Consider the following 21,007-nt stretch of genomic DNA (forward strand, 5'->3'; position numbering starts at 1 on the left):
TTGGGAAGGAATGCATTTGAGGTGATGGAGGTTGAGGTGCAGCCGGTGGGTTTAACAGATCGGTTTTGAAAAGAAGGTCTAACTTCATCCATTACTGTCAAACAATGGAGAATAAAAACTGTGAGAAATATGTCATAGATTAATACTCAGGAATGAGTTAGTCAGTTAGTAATTCAACTATGATGTTAACTAAGTTGATGATGTATGATGTTTACTGGTATAATTTTTTTTTCATATTTATATTAAATTCAAAACATTTTTATCAGAGATTTTAGTGTAAATTACATTCACAAAATTTCACCACTTTGCAGTAGGATGTTAAGTTAAACTATGCAAGAATTAAAGATTTGTTTTGGATAATATTGGAATCTTTCTCTTTTCAACTCTAAATAGGTCATTTCTGAATGCCAAAACTTCATGCTATAATAGCCAAAATATTCTCTTTTTTTTTTTTTTTAGAGCTCAAGTTGAAACTTTATTTTATTTTTCTTATCTTCTTGCATCTCTCTTAGCGAAATGTTCATGACATTTACTTTGCATTTGTGACAGACATGAATTAATTATAAGCACTCAGTTTTGTTTCTCAGTTGTGCTGTGGTAGAACAAAGCAAATGCATGGCTTGGCTAAAGCCAGTCAGATCCAGTCAGATATTCTGTCACTTCAAGCATAATGTGTAGCACAGTGCTTTCCTTCCACCAAACACAAAACTCTAATTTATAATATTACTAATTCAAAATCTGTGATCATTAAATATTTATTGGATGCATTCTGGATTGTATATAGATATGTAGTTAAACATCATCAAAATGTAGTTACTGTAGTTTCAATCAGTACATTTACTTGCTGAATTTTAACTGTAATTTTGACAGTAATCACAGTCCAGTGACAACCCGCTGTATCTGAGGAGAACATCCGTGTATGCAGGGGCACATGACAGGCTGATGGTCGCCCACCCATCGCATTAAACGCACAATCCGACTGAGGCTACGAGTCAACCTGTACGTATTGCAGGGGTCATGGCACACTGCAGGAAAACAACAGAGGGAGATGAGTAAAATATCTTGTTTTAAAGTTGACTTGGTGAGGTGGAGCCCTTTTCCTCCCTTTGGTAGAAGGGTGGTTGGTTGGTTGTTCGGAGGAGAGAGCATGCTTGGGTGGCCCCGGGCGATAAACAGACGTTTATCCCAGCCGTCAGCTGCCTCCTTGATTTACGGGGCGCCACCGATAGCTCCTGGATTCATCTGGCCCTTGTCAAACACGTGCAGCGTTAGAGAGCACTCACCCGCCCTGGCAGGTCCACTGTGCATCCTGAACAACCCAGACGGCAACTGTCCCATACTGAAATGCTAATAACATGACGGTACTGTCCTGCATGCAAGCCTTATCAGATCGCCGTGACCCAATGTAAACTGGATGATGATGCGGAGGAATAACAAGTAAAGATGTTTACTTTTGTATGTGAGCTTGGCTGGCTTTGCCTTCACAGCGTTCGCTGCATGAGAAAGCTTTGTTCTTCATCTGCATTGCAACTGTATGAAATAGCTTTTTAGGCCATGCATTGTTGTAGGTTGTCACACTTAAAAATAAAACTTATATTATGATTATTGCAGTTCGTCTTATTTTGTGCTAAAGAGGCAGCCACTATTTCACAGAGAAAACATAAAATCCTTTCAATATGTTTAATAAGAACAAATAAACTAAAGAAAAAAATATATTAAAAAATGTTAGAAATGACAAATAGCATTTCCACACTAAATGTACTCTTAACCAGTAGAGTAAAGCATTTAACAATTATTTACCAAAGATTTACCTAAATTGCAATCAGCTTTGAATCGAACCCCAGCCTCTTTTTGACTTCCACTGTTCCCTGGTGTTGTAGCGCCATCTGCTGCTACATGCAGCACAATACAAAAAGAATATTTCATGGAACTGCATTGTATTATCACAACACAAAATAATTTATTTTCAGGTGCTATTAATACCAGGAATTCATTATGTTAATCTCCTGTCAACATATGTTGAAATTATTTTACTATAGTAAAGTTAGAATAAACAGCATGTCTCAATTAAACATTGACTTTAACACTTGTTAAACTGAGTTTACTGTGTCTGTATAAGGCACAAGACACTATCAGTATATTCCGAATATATAAGGGACAACAAAACAAATACTAAAGCAGAGAATTATTACTAATTACAGTGGGGAGTCTAGAGTCTAACACAGAGGTGGAAGAGAATGGAGAAGGACAGAGAAACAGACTTACGTGATCTGACATATCCATTATATTTATATTTGGCTGAGGAGAATGCAAAGACACGTGGCAGGTCACACAGAGGGAGAAAGGATGTAATGAAACACACACATTAGGAAATATAGACATCAACATGAGAGCAGTGGATGGAAATTAAATCAGATGTAACAATGATAAAGTATTATCAGTGAAATGCATAAAACATATGAATAATTAAAATAATGATAAAAACCATAATGGTCATGATGATTAAAGTATGGTACGATAGCACAAAAAAGGCAGAGAGGTGAATGAAATGAAATATCCATTCTGAATATGAGCCATGCTTTTAGGAAAGTGTACTAAACCTTTAATGGGATGTAATGACAGTCTAATGGCTTATTTTATTAAAATGTTCAAAAGAGCTAAATTTGAGCTTATACATATTCATTGGCAGATTGAGCAATGTAATGCTTGTCATTTAGGAACTCCTTACATGCTTTGATGTTTTCCATTTTTGTTTAAATGTGATGAACATAGTGAGGTCTGCAGACGCAACACATAAAGCCACCGTGGGTAACAAGAACACAACTACATGGGGGCATGTAGACATACAGTACAGAGCACAAACAGCAGACACTCGCTACTCAAAACAGCAGTGACAAAAGAATACAAAGGCATAGAGACATGATCTTTCCATGCAGTCCAGATCACTAGCACAAATTTTAAAAAAATGGGACTTTTTCAAACATGGTTTCAGTGCTACATCTTTGAATTTCTTGGGGTGTACTTTAAAAAGGGTTGAACAAGGTCTCCACTTATGCCAAGACTATTCATTTTCTTGGAATTAGTTTATGACCTTGACTGAGGAGGTACTGAAGACTGCTACCCGTATAAGTACTGATGCAGTGAGCACTTGAACTAATCTCTGAGCTGCTGACACAACCCACTCTTTCCCAGAGTCTCTTCCAGCATTAAAGGTCACAGTGAAGGCCCAGGGCTGCCCTATGACACAGATACTCAAGCAGGGACCTACAGTGGCCCTGGCATCTGTCTCTAGCAATCTGCCTGCACAGCAGAGGCAGCAGACTAACTGGCTAGCATCTGGGGCGTAGCGAGGCGGCATAGGACAGAGGGTGGGTGGGGGGACCAATTCTGCCTGGTGGACAGGAGCTGTCAGGGCAAGTTTGGTGACGGACCAGCAGGGCTGGGAAAATGAAAATGCAAACATAATTTCCGTGTCAGGATAGATAAGGTCCCCAGCAATGAGATGCAGATGCACACACATGCACAGACACTGAGAAAGAATTGCATGTTGTTACACAAACACACACAGAACATGTGCGCATGTGGACTAGCCAAAAGCATTTCTTGAGCCAGGTCACCAACCCCTGTCCATAGCCCAACTTTACAGAAGCTTCAGCTTCACCATTATATAAACGCTCGAAAATCTCTCTCTCGCTCCTGACTAAAGGAAGTCAGCCAACTGTGATGATGGACACGTCACAAGGAAAGAACCTATGCAACTAACACACAGAGAAAATATAAATCAACAAGTCCAATACCTTTTGACTAGTTATTCAATATGATATTTTAAAATGAATATACACAACCACGTGAAGGGGGACTATATATATGTAGACAGACCAGGTAACAAAAATAACTTGTGCTTTTGACTATATTTTAACTACTCCAAATAAATAGAAGCTACTTAACTTAATCAATTCTGTTCCTTATTTTCAGAACTTTATCTGAAAAAAGTTTTTCTTATGCTTCATCTTATTTTTTCCCATCCTGTTTTCACTTCGGAAATTTAACATTTTGAGTAAATTGCAAGATTACTATATATATTAAGTAACAGAAAGCTCCATTAATTCAGTTAGCTAAGTTAGCTAAGTTGTGCACAATTTGTGCACAACGGTTTATGTGTCTCATCAAATATCACATTGCTCACTAAACCCCTTGAATGAGTGCATAGTAAAATGGCTGTTAAAATACTGTATCAGTCCACAAAGTCCATAAAGCAAAAGAGAGGTTTAAGACATAAAGGTGTCTGTGTAGTTGTCTGGTCTAAATGTGACATCAGAACACTGGGTGCGTTAAATTAGAGTGCCATCCAAGAAATCAATTACCCATGTACTTGGGCTAGAAAAAATGTGATTCAGATGTAGAAGAGCATGAAGTCATCCTGGATAAAGATGTCTTATCCTCTCAGTCTGGTGGAAAAAAATACAGGAAAGGGGGGAAAGGAAATCCAACAAACCCTGACTGACAAAGCCCAACTCACCCCTTTACTACACTCACTTTGTTCAGATGTTCAGGTCTGAGTAAAACAGGGAAAGAAATCTAAGACAGAGGAGGCTTTCCTGAAATCCTACAGGGGGCTGAGGGAGAAGTGAGATCAGTAACCATGTAATGGCCAATAATTGGTACCAAGGGATATCAGCGCAGGCCAAACTACAAGAGGCCAAACCAAACTCATCATGGCATGTGTGACACTAATCTAGGCTGAGTCAGCAGACAGTGGGAGAATGCTGAGAAGGAAATCAGATCTGTGTGTCGGAACACAAGGCTTTGATACCTAGGCCTAGTGCTGCCATGTCTAATTGACAGAAAATTTTGTATTTCCCTTCCACTCAACTGAAAATGGAAAGGAAGGGGCTTTACCAGGAGACTTCGTCCTATTACCTTTTCATTATCAAGCCAACATCACTTTTTTGTTCTAATCATGTTCTGTTTTTCCTCTTCTCCTTTCCTCCTGCCTGGTTTTTGCTTATATATTCTTGTACTCCTTCCTGCTGTACAAAGCCCCCCTCCCCCTTTAACTTAACACAATTCGGTTTTGGTCTGTCTGCTTAAATAGTCACAGGCAAAATTCAGTGACATTCAGGCAAAAAGAGCCTTTTCTTTCCTGAACCTTTGTCACCAATACAAATGTTTTGTTATCTGTGCACCACTCCTCAGAAACCTTAAAACACACCAATGAAGGTGTTATTTTCTCTTATCTTCTATCTTTCACTCTAAAAACTATAGTCACTCACTCAGTAAGGTTGAGTCAAACGGTAAAAAAAGTAAAACAAAGGCAAAGTTGCTTTAACTGCAAAATGTAAACTGAAAAAAGTGTTAATCTTAGATCTGCAAAGGCATTCACAGTAAAAATATAACATCATTTAACAAGCATTATCACATTGCAATATAACACTTTGAGAATAAAATGATAGTTTCCATTTGTTTTTGATACACAGATATCTTACCTTAAACAGTTAAAAACACATCAACACCAACGCTCCAATAGTGATATTATCATACAACTGCATGACTGATGCAGCATGCGGTAGCCACGTGTCTAACACCTACAGTACTATACAGTACAGCAGCACCACAGAGCCACACCACCACTTGCTCACCACATATATTACACTCTGAAATTAAATGTGTCACATGAAAATGAGAAAAAAAAGTTAAAATGCCCATAAAAAGCCAACTATAAATAAAAAAAAATAGTTAAACTAAACTAGACAGCGAGATATCAAATCAAAAAGAAAATCACTGAATCAAAAAAATAAATAAAAAATCGGTTCACGTAAGCCACAGATACACAAACAGTGGAGACACTAAACAGATCACACCACATAGACAACATTACAGACACACACACGTATGGTACCTCAACAGGGTACAATGCACACATAGCACACATCACAGACAGGTAACAGCATGTGTTGGGCGGTGTAACTTACAGGCACGTAAAGTGGTTGCGCAATCATGAACAGAGACAGAGGAAAGTGGGTAGGCCCTCTGAAGGGTGTCCATGTTACTATGTACACTGCCTGACATGCAAGAGCAGTCTTGTTCTGAACGGCCGCAATCAAAACAACATGCCAGTTTCATTCGTTTGTAGACGGACATCTTGGCTACAGTCATGTTTTGGGATGAGAGGAGAGGAAAAGCAGCAGGTTAATGGCAAAAGGAGAAATATTCATCCAGGGGAAGTTGGAAGGTAACTTCATCAGAAAGTGCAAGCCTTAGCCAGCTGCTCCCACAGACTTGAGCCCCAAATTAAATGAACACACTGGAACTGCTGAGATGTATTTAAAATTAAGTTACCAAATTGTCAAAAAATATATATATATATTGTTGGAAGAAATATCACTAGAATTTGTTAAAAAAGTTATGGATAAATAATAATAACAGAATGGCATTTAATAAGATAAGGAAAATAAGATAAAAAAAAATAAGATAAACTTTATTAATCCCTGAGGGAAAATTCAGGATATGACAGTACATTATTTTTTATTCATTTTGAAATAGTCTTAAGAGGTCAAGCTGTGTGCTAAGGCTGTAACAGGTCAAAAGGCAAAAACTATAACCATGGGAAAGAGGGGTGAGGAGAAAGGGGAGAGGCAGGGAAGCATTCAGGGAAGAGAGGCATGAGCAATGTCTTCAGCAGCAAACCTCATACAATGTTTCATACATTTGTACATCCTCTATCCATTTGGCTAAAGGAGTGGATCACGTACCTGTATCCCATCATGCAGCTGTAGCAGCTCTGTCCAAGGCATCACACTATTCTAATGGCTACACTGGCCAATCCATGCTACTGTATATTCCAACCTGCCGTTTCACTGCACCACTCCCCAAGGGAAACTTCACTCTAATATGCATGTGTGTATAAACAGTTTAGATATAATGTACTGTGCATAGCCTGCTGTACACATACATTACTGTGCAATGTCTGAGAAAGTGTCAAATGTTTGTAATTTCTTGGCATCACGTTAAAGTGAGCCTACACATTCCTCATCCTATGCACAGCCTTACTTGCTTGTATGTCAGCAAACTTTGGATTAGCTTTAGCTGTATTCATGAGGTTGTTTTCTAACCTTCTACTATTTACCACATGTACTAAAACATCAACAAAAAAAAATGTGCTCGTGTTCTTGAGGATTAATTTAGATCAGTGTTTTAATTGTGACTGGCTAAGAAACACAAACTAAGCTGATTTTCAGTCTTTAACTCAAATTCTCAGAATTTCTCAAAAATGATGAGTCAGGGTCATTACATATACTGGTACTTATATCTTTTAAGTCCCTACACAATAAAATAAATCTTGACAATTCACTGGACAAACTTAAATGGAAAATGCAGCTGATCATTCCATTTGACTTATACTGTGGAAATATATGCTTTATCCCTCAAACTTCACGTTTAATGTTTAAAACGCTGAGAGCAAGTCACACTGACATGTGTTAATTATCCATAAGTGGACCTGCATCATCATTGTTACTGTGTATTTAAACACCAATGCCATACTCAGTGTGTTATCATTATTACGGTGATGTTTCTTTTTAGTTTTAACCTTTTACAAAACTGGCAATTTGGAGACTAGGTGCCCTTGTTCAAGTGAAATTGGATGTAAAAAGAATCTTACACAACATACTGTGTAAGTGCTTAACTACTATCCAGCCTGCAGCCAAAATACTGTAAAACATCTACTTTCTGTTTATGTGTGTGTGTGTGTGTGTGTGTGTGTGTGTGTGTGTGTGTGTGTGTGTGTGAGAGAGAGAGAGAGAGAGAAGCCATGAACCCTGAGGGAAGTGGGAGTGAAAGTCCCCCGAGTAGCATTTCTAGATTGCTGTGACTCTGGGAAGATACAGTCCCTGGTCCCCATTCTCTCATTGCCAAGGTGCAAACAGACAGCAGACTAATACTGTCTGGCACCTTTACAAAGACACTTTCAGCATCTTTGACTCTGAGTCACATCGGAAAAATAAGATCCTGAATGAAGTAATATGTTTCGACTTCTGGCCAAGGAAAGAATGGGAAACGCAGATCATAACCCATGGGATGAAGGCATCAGGGACTGGTGTATCCTGCGGCATGCACATGTGCCTTATGAGCATGTAATAAGCATGCAGAAAATCTAGTTTTGGTCTCAGCAAAAATGGGAGGTACACAGATAACTGTTCACAGTAATTAAACAGTTTAGGGGCATGGCAGAGATGTTCAGTTCATGCTGAAATTTCTTAACTTCAGAGCTTTTGCTTCAGCATTTGGACCACAGTAGACATGTAGGTTACAATGTGGATTACTGACACATGGAAAGGGAGCAATGGAGAACATACATAAAGACACACACACACACACACATACTGACAATGTTGTTGACTTTTGACTTCACGAATACTCATATTGTGGCCTAGTTTTAAAAGGTGTCCATTTCAGGGCATTCCTAATTGAAGATTCAACATGATGTCTGCCCTGATAAACTGTCTGCATGGTTTCATCAGTCATCATTTCCCAAATCTATGAAGGCACAAAAGTACTCAAACAGAAGCTATCAGGGTGCTATGTTGAATGCAAAGGATGTCCCAAAGAAAGCACCTTTCGGATATATCCCCCTTAAAGATTCCTTTTTCAGCAAGAGTGCAAGGAGAATGATACTGTTGGCTCTAGAGCTGAAACAACAATAAATGCAGTGCACAGTAGTTTATGTCAGAGAGTGAAAACAATAACTGTTTTTCTTTTGTGCACATAAACTCCAACTATATCGTATCATGTAAACATAAAACATTAAAGGCTAAAAATGATTGAACAAAGTCAGGATGATGGATTTATCAAATTGTATATTCAGTTTTCAATCACAGAAAGGGACATTTAGTCCTTGCATTTTTGCTAAACAGGTTTCAGGGGATTTGAATTTCCTCTACAGACATCACCATTTAAATATTACATTATTGGACATGACTCTGGCACAGCACCACCTTCTAGTGGCAATTTAATGCTATGACAATTAATACTGTGTACTGGTAGTTAACTTTTCACCCAGTGCAGTGAGTTTAAAAAAAAAAAAAAAAAAAGGCCTAACGACTGTCCAAATTTGAAATGCAACAAGACTGGTGCGCTGACATTTCAATTCTGAAAGGAAGCGACGCTCTCTGAAGCCTCAGGCCAAACTGGGTGATTACCCACAGTTTAGAAATGGGGTGAGAGGAGACCAGATTCTTTTGATTGTGTTTTGGCAACGTAAGTGGTTAGGATTTGAAGAACAAGGACATTTTCTGCTCTCTGAAACTACAGTCACACAAAACCTCCTTTGACAGAAAGCACATCAATTTAAATCTCTTTGGTTCTTGTTAATTTTCTTCCCCCTTTGTTATCTCCTCTAAATCTATCTATCTTTCTCTAAGGCATCTCAGATTTTTATTACATGCCTTCTGTACTTTCTTGGAGTGTGATATCATAGAGGCGTCAATAATAGCTAATAACATAAGACTTGCAGCAGATCAGCTTCCAAATGCAAAATGAGTTTGGTTTGATGAACAGTTAGTAAAAATTGCAAAGCTCATCAGCTGCTGGTGATGCATCTACTTAACTGTCCTTTCTAATTAGTGAGAGCATCAGCTGACTGGGCCAGTTACTGTTGGAGTTTGATTTTTGCTCTTTTGGTTTTTTGTCTGGTCTGAGCAAAGTGTAGAGATGAGAGGCGAGGAGAGGGATGCAGAAGCTACACTGGTACATGCAACATATATACAGTATACTATTTGTTGAAGAGGAATAAAAAAAAACACTGCACTCTGGGTAATAGGACACCCATTTTCTTTTTACTCACAATAAATCACTACCAGTGAGTAGTTAAAATAAAGTGGCGTTTTCCAATGGCAGCAGGGAAGGAAATACATCAAAAACGTGTCACTGGTCATAAAGAAACATGGGGAAAACAACAGAAGAGAACAAAACATGATAGAACAGAACATACTGGAGGACAGACTCCCATTGCAGTAATGGAACTGTCATCTTTCTAATGCAACTCTCTTGTTGGAAACAACTGTAATAAGATAAAACATAATGCCACGTCCATCACGGGACTTTGAGACATAAAGATATTAAGAAAGCAAACAGAAGTAAACAGTTTATCTAAATGAAACTAGAGTGTGAAAGGCCTCTTGATTCTATTGAGTTGGCAGAGCAAAAAATTGTCTGAATAATTGAGATGACACAGACAAAAGAAAGAACTGGTGGGTATCTATTATTTTCAAACCAGGCTTTGTCTCTACCAGGCTGCTGACTGTTATTGTCTGTGACCTTTTGTGGAAATATGGGATATTCACCTGAATTATTTATCCAGTGGCTAACATGTCCTGACAAGTGACTACTGTACATAGGTCAGGTTACATTCATGTGCTGTTCCTGCCTTAATGGTAATGTTATGTCTGCTTTAAAAAAGGGGGGAAACTATTAAATTGACAAGGACATTTCACTGTTCCATGGTGAATGAATTTAACAATTACCAGCACACACGTTTAAAGGCTAGACTAGTCATTATATGTGAGCATATGACCTAATGGTTTAATACTTTCAACAAGAGCATTTACATGTAAAAAAAAAACAAAAAAACAATAGCCTACAATAAAGTAGGTCATAGCCATTAATACTTCCAACTTTACAGATAAACTAGAAACTGTATAGAGATAGAGATTTCTTTTAAGTTAAGATATTTAGATTTACAGTGCATAGGCTTATATTACTATGGGTTATTTTTCTTTTGCTGTACAACTGTTAAATAATACTGTTTCAAATTTGTCTACTGTACTTTTCTCACACATTTTTATTACACATTCTCACTCTACACAGATAAAGAAATGATACGGCTGTTGAACCAATAACAAACAAGGATGACAACACCTACATTTCAGCTAGAATAAAACCAAAAGAGATACCGACTGATGACCATACCTAATGAATGTTATGGAAGTTCAAATGTGACCCACACTTTTACAAAAAGATATAATGATGTGACAATATACAGCAAATGACCTTTAAAAACACAACACCACAGTACAGAAGAACGATGACATAGTAAAAGGTATCATATCAGAGTACAAACTAGTAAAACCTAAAGTATAATGAGACAGACAGAGCCACGGGCAGGTCTGGGAGAGAGTGGAAGGAAAGGAGGGGTGTAAAGGAGGGGGGCAAAATAAAGGCGCAGTTACTCACGTCGTTTGCAGCCACATTTCTTGATCCGTTTAGGGTCTGTGATGTCATCATGACAAGCTTTGCAGTAGAAAAACGCTCTAAAAGTGATCCAGTAAAAATGTTTAGCACTTAAAATAACCAACCTGCCATTTTCTATAATGACTGTCAGTGGCTCGATTACCTCTTTACTTCTTTGGCGTCACTGGCAATAAAGAATCCCAGTGTTCCCTCCTGCATCTTGACATGGTTGCCAGGGTTGATGAGGATGCTGGGTAATCAGAGAAATAGACACATCATGCTCATTAATTCTTGGACGACACTCAGCTCATGCCTATAACATGCTAATCAAGAGGAATGGTACACACACTTGTAGAAGCCTCTAATCAAATCTGGATTGTGTCTGCCTGGGCTAGGGTTTTTTTTCACCATTCTCAACACAGAATTCCTGCCCGTCTTTGATTGGTTTGCTCTGTTGTGTTGTGTCCTTTGTGCTATCATAAACACATCATCAATTTGCTCAATATGATACTCACATAGACGGCCACAATGTACAACAGTTGGTTTGCACATTGAATTTTAATTCTTTTCTTTAAAAAAGGGGATTAGAGAGCTACAGGTAAAGGGACAAGGGCAAAAAGAATTAAAATTTTGGCTTAGTCTCAGCATTCAAATACAGTCATGTAATCAAAACAAATGTTATGATGGCCACTGAGACATGGCTGAAGTACAAATAATGTACATTAAGTGTTGTTATCTTGGTTAGTATCCGACAGTGGGATGCAAGGGAATGAACAGCTTTTTTTCTTGTTGATACTACATTGATTCTACTAAGTGAATATCAGTGTATGGGATTGGTCTAGGAGAATTAAAATTGGTCCAATGGTTGTCCCCTAAAAATCAGTACTGTCTGTGCCATTTAAATGCATGTTCTGTTAGGTGATTATTTATTTATTACATTAATTATATTTCTATTTCAAAGACACAACTATTATAATGTACAGTATTAGTCAAACCATTTGATTATGAGTGGGACTCTCTGAGCAACTGCTGTATCATTCCCCATTAATTAGACTGAGACAAAGAGTAGACACAAAACACACATACTGTACACTCACACACATACTGTACACTCACACACACACACACACACACACACACAAACGCACACGCACGCATCACAAGCACACACACACACCCTGGTCATTAATGGTTACCTGTGGGGCAACAATCATCAATGATGTGAGTGTGAACTAAAAAAAAAAAATTCAAACACTGAACCCATAAACCTTTAAGGGTCACACTCCTTCAAAATATGAGCCCAGATGAAAGATGATGTATGTTTGATTCTTCTTTTCTCGTTTGTTTTTAAACTAAGTTTTTAAATTAAGTTTTGTCAATTTGTGACTTTAGTGGCTCACAAAACCACTGTTAGTGTCTGAATAAATTCTTTCTTACCAGCTTCATTCAAATCTCAGTATTTTAAAGTGGCATTTGAGCAAGTTTGAAAGAGTATGTTATATTTCTAGACTCAGGGCAGAAGTGAAGTAGCGCGCCTAGGAAAACATCTATCACACTACATCTTTCCTCTGTGCTCTGGAAAAGGCTACATTGGATAAAATAAACAAAAATATTAAGGGAGACATTGAATCCATATACATATTGGGATATGATCAAATTTCACCAGTCATGCAGATCAGGTTTTTCTTTCCACACTGCAAGAAGTAAAATATCATCTAACATTCACTGAGATTGAATGGCCCCCAGAGAAGTAAACAGGCATTACACCTGGCATGCGCTTTAGTCAAAACAAATGAAAGAAACAGATCAAATCAAGACAGTTCCACAAACATTGCTGCCCAAATCTGAGATTTTACACGTGTATCAATCCAAGACATTTTTCTTCATTCAAGTGCAAACAGGTGAATAGAAGCTTAAAAAGCATAAAAACCTCATATTGTGAGCAACAAGGCAAGCATCAAACACCTTACTGTATGTGGTAGTGTCAGAGCATGCAGTTACTAAACAGCATGAAGAGGACAATAATCAAACAGAAAGGCATAGCCACTGCAGTACAGGTATAGGGACAGATACGTAGATGCAGACGGTTGCAGTAACTTCTGTGCAGTTGGATTGTTTCTCAAACACCAAACTGACAGGAAGTGACCTCATTTAAGAACATCTACTCGAGAGACAAACGAGCATGACTGTAAATGGTGGCTGAGACACACAAAAATGCACACACACGCACTCATTCACACACAAACTCTCCCTCTCAAAGTAATCACACACACATGGTAACACACATACATGCACAGATGGATATACATTTCGCACTGAGGACATGAGGTGGTGATACAATGCAAAAATGACATGTGCGGCACTTGTGAACCTCAGAGTCTGTAGAAAATTTTTGTTTGGATAAACTCCATGCTATCCAAATTCAACAGGTCCATGCCTTTACTGGTGTGTGAAATGGTGAAACGTGGAACAAACAAAAGTGAACAAACAACTCACTGATTCTGAGACAAAAAAATCATGAAGTACTGTTCTGACGTTTATTTAACAACACCATGAGTGGAATAATTTGCTTGGCAAAGCTAACATACAGTACAGTAACAACTGAGCAACACTGAAAAAGAACTGAAAGTGAGAGAAAGAAACAAACCAAAGGACTGGTAGAGGACAAAACTGAAAAGCTCAACTAAGAGGGAGATTATGGAGAGGGTGAGTATTTGGCCTCGGTACACCGACAACAGCAAAGACAAAGAAACAGCACTTCTACAAACATGTCCAATTTATCTATCCTCTTTCTCTCTCTCTCTCTCTCACTCTGCCTGCAAAGAAGTTAGTGCATTAAGCACAAGGGACACCATAAAAAAGTTAGAAAAAGAAGCCTGTGAGATAGTGTTTGGAAAAATATCCTTGGGGAAACTCCCAAAGTCAGGAGCTTTAAAATGGTGGAGATTGGGTGGAACTTTGGAAGTAAGATAAGGTAGAGGGCATACCGCTTTCGGCTTCTGTAAACAACAAGAAAAAATCTCAAATCAAACAGTTATCATGAACATAAAATATGACTGTTACTAAAGTTTCTGTGGCTATTTAGTAGGTACGCTTATACAGGAGCATGTGGTGCAAGAATGTACAGACACAATTTAGTTATCTCATGCTTGTCCGATGTTTAGGTCCTTGCACCTAAAAACGACTAAAAAAATTTAGTTTGATTTTATCTTTTGACAAACAGCATGAAAAATTAGTAAATAGCTGCAGGTATAAAGAAAATTAGTCTCAAAAGTACTTTCAATACCTTTACTAGATTAAAAGTATTAAAACATTAAGGATACATACAGAGACTAATTCTGGTGTAGGATTAAATGTGTAGACAAATATATAGGTTTTAGCACTTAATATCAAAATGACTATAATTTGCCATGCAATATTGCCACTACACAAAAACATTTGACACGTGAATGGGGAAGGGTGACTGGGTTTTGACAATTGAGATTGCTGAAAAATAGTACTTCATGTTGTTACAGGTGATAAGACTCACACCAAGTTAGTGGTTATCATACAGACTGAACAGGGACACAATAGAATCAAGTTTAAAAAAATAAAAAAACAAAAAAAAGCGCAATGACATAAAAATTAAATGTTCAGCAATACTGGTTCCTTAAGTGTCAAAGCATCTCTGAACTGACAACACAATATAACTGAAATGAAACCAAAACAGGACATTGAATGTTCCAGTGCAGTGAGCAAATACTTCTATGAAACCAAATTTAAATTTTAGCCAGGTTTTTTTTTTTTTTTTTTTTAATCATCCACCCTGGAGATACCATCAGTATTATGAGTCATGTCCTGACATTCATTTGTTCATAAACAGGAGAATATATTAAAAATATGTTAACTTGATTCAATAATAAATGTGTGGGACATTAGGGCATAAGGCCTGAATTCATTTTAGGTGCAGATCTTTTTTTTTTCTTAAGATTTCCACACAAGGCTGTTCTGACAACGTGTTCACTTTTCATGCATTACAACACTCTAATAACACTAGCACACTCAAATTAAGAATAAACATTTCAAAATAATTTCTATCACTAGTAATTCAAACATTCAACCTGCAGCCTTGGCAGAGGTATGTGCTTTTGAAATGTGACAATGTGTCTTCAGGCCTAGTGTCATTAAGTAAAGGGGGAAAAAAGCTACTAAGCCTATTCTCAAAAGGGTAGTTCTTTTTTACTATCACTGCTACCGATTAAAATGTCATTCACATATTTTGTCAGATGCTATGTGAATACGGACTGTAATGAAAGCTGCAAAGAGGATTTGGGGAAACAATTAGAAAATCCACTAGAAGCAAGTCACACAGTAGTTCCCTGTTACCACAGTTGTACGTGAGTTTACTGGAAGAAAGATGCGATATACAAACCTGCTCTCTCTCTGCTCAGACTTGAATTCGATGGCAATAAGCAAAAGCTTCAGCTTCACATAACACAGCCTGTAAAACATGTGCACTCATTAGAAGAACACAGTATGTAGCAGATGAGTGATGTGTGCAAACAGCTTTGAAATCCACTTTTTCACACCCTCACACTGCCTTTTTTTTTTTTTGGTCTATTTTCTTATTTACTTCAGAGTTGTTAGTTACCTACCAATGACAGTGGGCTTGCTGAATGGGAAACAGAGTGATACTTACTCACAGACAGTGGGAAAGGAGAGGCCAACAAAGGCACTGGACAAATACTCTGTGTACATCTCATTAGCCACTCCTTCCAAGTAATACTTCTGCCATGTGTCCTCCTCAATCTGGCAAAAAACAAGCATAGATGTGTCACATGTGAAGATAAAAAAAAAAGGAATGAAGCAACATTGTTTTTCCTTCCAATAGCAGCCCAACGTGGTGTGCAGATGTTCTGCCATAGAACATCAGCCTGGTCATTATAAACTGATCCATCATCTTTATGACATGAGAACAGTTCCTTGATAGAGACAAGCACCTCTTCAATTTTGAGCCACAGAGACACAGAACAGATTCCATATGAAATGCCACAGTAAAATATGACGTGCCAGGATGACAAAAAACACTAATGGAAGTCTTTCTCTTGACAAAGACGTCAAAATTTCCTGGGCAATATACTGTGTTTGCTCCATCTGTCAGGAGAGAACCACTGCACCCACTTATCTTAATCTCACCTCCAATCTCAGAATAAATCATCTAATTTACAAAATGCACTGTGACAATTACTTCATTCATATTACTTCAGTCTGTTCAGAAGGAATATCTGAGACAACGGATGTTAACTTCTCCTCTGTATTACCTCAATGAAGGATCTCATGGAGAAGAGGTTGGCTAACATAGTGGACAGGCCCTGGGCCAAACAGCTCTGGGCAATGAAGCCTGCCTTCAGCTCTGCCAGGCAGATAGCATCGTCACCCTCCTTCCAGTTCCAGCTTGGAATGTTCAGCAGATGGGCCTTCATAACGCAATGCAGACAGAAGAGGTCACAAGGTACGCAAAGCTATTCAAATGATTCATACTTCTTCAAAGAAGGGTTCAACGTTTTTGGGAATAACACTTATTCCCTTCGTGGAAAGTTATCAATTGTAATGACAGATGAGAAGATTGATACCATTCTCACATCTGTATGGTAAATATAAAACTACAGCAGCATGCTTAGCTAAGCACAAGGACTGACAACCAGGGGAAACAGCCAGCATGGCTCTGATAAGCTGTGTCAAAAACCAACACATCTCCAACATGTTATATCTTGTTTGTTTAATTAATTACAAAACTATAAATGAGAGGATGCACATATGTACAATAAATATATGTTTAAGAAATCTTTAAAATCTTGAATGAATGGTTTCAAACATAGCCCAAGACACAGTCCCTCGTAAAGTGAGTGACGCCAGAGTTGCTGAAATGACGTGAAGCAGTCGTACATACCTTATTGTGATATTGTAGCATCTGTGTGATTATTCTGATCTTCGGATGGTAGTTCTTGATTGAAATGACCCTGGAAATACAGACGGACACATTGAGCAACAAACATCTAACCCCTCTGATCAGGTTTTGCTGAATTCAAAGTCCAGAAACAGCCTACCTCATTATGTTAGAGGCATCTTCAGCATCTGGATCTGCACAATATTTATTGGCTAGGATCAAACAGGCATCTGCTGACTCGATCTATGTGTAAAGAACCGAAGAAATAAATATATATTAACTTTATGGGATGTGCCAATATACTGTATATGGCATGCACTGAGTGACAATGCTCGTCTTTCTCACATAAAACTAAACAGTATAACTCTGGCCAGTACAAAAATATTTAGTCATACTAAAGACCAAAATAAAACTACCTATATTCCCATTTTTTCTTCATTAGTTTTATGACATTAAAAAAAACTGAAATGGATATCCATGCTGCACTGCTCTCGTTCCAACCACTAAAATAATTTAATATGTGCAGAACCTCAAAACCACTGACTTACTATAAAGAACTATTTTCTTAATTTGTTAAATTTGATGTAATTAATTTATTACAAATTCAACAACAGTTTATAATAATTTTTACGTGATTTCTTCTCTTCAAAAGTCACTGACTGTACCTTTACTCGTGCCAAATCATGAGGGTTGAGAACAGATCCCTGGTAGAACTCTACTTGGGTAAAATGGCGTTTGAACAAGGCTTCCAGCTCAAGATTAGGGGAAATACTAGTACACAGAGAAAAGTGGAGATGAGTTAGTCCATGTATGGATACTTCATTTATACAGGCTGTGCAATATTTCGTGTTCAGCACTAACCTACATGCGGTAGGGAAGGAAAAGTTGACTTACTTATGGAGAAAAACAATTTCTACATTGACATCATCCCTGTCCTTGTGTAGGAAGTCTTTGAGGAAGTTGGAGACACTTTCGAGGGTAATATGACCACAGACCACAATATGCCTGGAAGGGGGGAAGAAATCATCTTGAGCGCGCAACATCAGTCAAACGAAACCACTAACATCTAACTCAAATACAGAATGAAAAAAAATGTATTTATACATGTCAAGAAATGTCTTTTCAAAGAAAACAAGTAACCAAATTATATCTTTTTTTGCCATAAAAGTGAATATTTTCCCCAGTGTAATGAAAGTGGTTAAATTCTGCACGACAAGTGCAATCAAACACTCAACTCTGAATCACTTTAGAAAATCTAAGATATAATCACACAACCCACAGTGGTTAGACTGTCAGCCGTTCTCAATATAAAAACTGCCCCTTCGGCCAAACCACCCCTTTGTGAGCTGAATGCATGTTGACAAAGACATGTACATCAATATTGTTGTGCTTTTATACAGAACATTACTAAAAAGTTTCAAAGTGATTTAGAGGCCTGTGGTTGACACAAATTCTAAACAGGACCTCAGATTTTTTGACTGGTCCCTGGCAAGATTCAGTAGTGCATTACTGCAGAGGGGTCTGTCAAACAATGCACGGGGCTGATTACAGCATCAAAGAAGTAGGAGGTTAGATTGGAACTATTTTTTAGTTAAGGGTTGTGTCCCTGCTCATCCTTTGCCTACACTAAATGCCACAGCAGTCAAGTTCAAAGGTTACCTTCATAATTACATCAGCTGAGATGATACTAAAATCTTAATTGTCTCAAAATGCAGTGCTTATGTTAATATTAAGTTTTAGTGTCCCAGAAATGAGAGAAATCGGCTCAGTCATGTACGATATGTAATGTTGATTTAATGATCTAATGATTTATTTTCTTAACATCTGATATTAAAGTTCAGGTACAGTAATCTCTTCCTCTTTCATTGTTATTCTAGCTCTTAACAATGCACATATTTCCTTTAATGAAGTAACAGCAGTAGAAGTTGATATCCATATTCAACCATGATACGTTCATGCAAAGCAATACAGTCCTGCTAATCCAGTGGATTTAAGACACTCACTATAGGCTACTTCATTTGCACTGTGGTAAGATGAGCTACCCTTCCAGAGTTAAAAGTTAAATGTTACAATATCCTTTTGCAAAACCTCTAAATGAGAAACCCAAACATGCTCGGTAGGATCCAGCCCTTATATTGACATGGATTAGTGTGGACACTCGGCAGACACCCTAATTACCCTATAGAGACCTGTAAGGCAATCTGTGTAATGACAATGGCCTTATCCACTACTTAGCAAGTTGTGCCAGGAGACAATTGAACTAATTTAGTTTTGAGTGGCTGGGTACTGGGCAGCTTTGCATTTAACACTATGGGTATTATGTTACTCGTTCCTAAAATATAAAAAAAAAAATTGCTGTGGTCATATTTGCTCACTGTTTAAATTATTATCATCAACCTAGATTTGCTATGACAAGTTTCCTTCAATCCATTATCATGCCTCTATATACAGTACAACAAGAAACTGTGGGAAACACATTAACCTTTAACCGCCAATGTCAAAAACTATATAGAATATTACTGAAAGCTGACTCAGTTTGGCAGTTTAAAGGAAACAGAAATGTTTATTGATATTAAATGACAACCACAGTCCAGATCATGAAGTGTTCGCCTATCCTGTACCAGATGAACTGGGTCGGACTGAACTGAAGTGGACTTGGCAAAGCAATGTGACTAACATATTGAGGGAATGGCAGTTTGTGGATGTTGCAGGACATAATGGTCTTCACAGATGTCGCCTCTGTCCTTTAAGAGAATCTAACGAGCAGCCGTGATCGCATGGTTGGCCAATGCTGGGCAAAAGGCTCTGTGCTTTTGCAAGCTGATGAGCTGAGATGTGTGTGTGTAGCCAGCAGTATTTGGCACAAGACATCTCTCATTTCATGAGACAAAAAAAGTCACTTTTCCTATTCTCAGTATCCAGATACCCTTCTCCAAGGGAAGAATATAAAGATTTATAAGGCATATCGTTCGGTTCAACATTAGGTTATGAAGCTCAAACGTATACTCAGTAAAGCACAAACATAACAGGTAAATGCATGTACATAGTTAAAGCGTTATCTTTCACTCTGTAAAAGTGATTTAACAGCAAAGAAAAGTTTTTCTTCATGTATTAAACCCTGATCGAGCCTTTAATTTGAGTCACTGCATTTAAAAGAGGAATATTGTTGTGATATTATGCTTCACTTAAAAGACATCATCAAAGCTGCCTGCCTGAAGAGTTTTGTCCCTTTCTGTGAGCCAATAGTGGCATCAAACACTGAAATCACTGCCTAGTTAAACAGCACATCTGAAAAGAATATATACAGTATACTTCGATCATTTATAATTGGCTGATGAGCAATATACCGCCCCTCTGGTGAACCTGATCATATCGTACTGTACTGTGCAGAGGTTTTAGGCACTTTAGATCTTTCAGAGTCTTATTACACAACACCATCAGTAGTCTGATTGATCCCAGGTACAATGTGCAGCCTCTTGTGCAGGACAACACCCACAAGAGTTCATGAAGAACTATTTTCAGAGGCAAGGACCCCCACAGAACCCTTATCTGGGCATTGTGGAGTGAGTCTGGAACTGACGACGGCTACAATCTATAGAAGAACTGCAGCAGCTTCTCCAAGGTGCTGCAAAGTCCCAGGACAAACTGAGTGCAGGTCAAACCAAAGAGAACTGCTGCTGCTTTAAGGCCAAAGTGGACTCCACTTTGTATTATGTTAATTGGTAAAAGAAAAACTATGTAATTTATACTAAAATCATCCAATGTGTATTTTTAGTGACTAAAACCTTTGCATAGTACTGTACAGACATAACTAAAATAATTTTAAAAAATAGAGCATTTCAAGGGCACAGATTT

The 21,007-nt window shown here is 37.9% G+C and overlaps 1 protein-coding gene across 1 annotated transcript in view; it reads right to left on the reverse strand.

The window, feature by feature from the left end:
* The window catches only part of LOC113132130 (calcium-activated potassium channel subunit alpha-1-like), a 127,124-nt gene that overhangs the window by 25,447 nt on the left and 80,670 nt on the right, over nt 1–21,007 (reverse strand). Inside the window, exons 10-24 of the mRNA XM_026310002.1 lie at nt 18,047–18,157; nt 17,818–17,923; nt 17,313–17,395; nt 17,156–17,225; nt 16,527–16,682; nt 15,905–16,014; nt 15,638–15,706; nt 14,214–14,225; nt 11,390–11,476; nt 11,230–11,306; nt 9,842–9,850; nt 5,973–6,146; nt 2,601–2,630; nt 2,266–2,298; nt 1,812–1,892 (exon numbers count right to left, since the gene is read on the reverse strand). Of these exons, the coding sequence (XP_026165787.1) occupies nt 1,812–1,892; nt 2,266–2,298; nt 2,601–2,630; nt 5,973–6,146; nt 9,842–9,850; nt 11,230–11,306; nt 11,390–11,476; nt 14,214–14,225; nt 15,638–15,706; nt 15,905–16,014; nt 16,527–16,682; nt 17,156–17,225; nt 17,313–17,395; nt 17,818–17,923; nt 18,047–18,157 (1,208 nt within the window). The remainder of the gene's footprint in view (nt 1–1,811; nt 1,893–2,265; nt 2,299–2,600; nt 2,631–5,972; nt 6,147–9,841; nt 9,851–11,229; nt 11,307–11,389; nt 11,477–14,213; nt 14,226–15,637; nt 15,707–15,904; nt 16,015–16,526; nt 16,683–17,155; nt 17,226–17,312; nt 17,396–17,817; nt 17,924–18,046; nt 18,158–21,007) is intronic.

This window comes from Mastacembelus armatus, chromosome 15 (genome assembly GCF_900324485.2).
Source record: "Mastacembelus armatus chromosome 15, fMasArm1.2, whole genome shotgun sequence".
In the NCBI taxonomy this organism is placed as follows: Eukaryota; Metazoa; Chordata; class Actinopteri; order Synbranchiformes; family Mastacembelidae; genus Mastacembelus; species Mastacembelus armatus.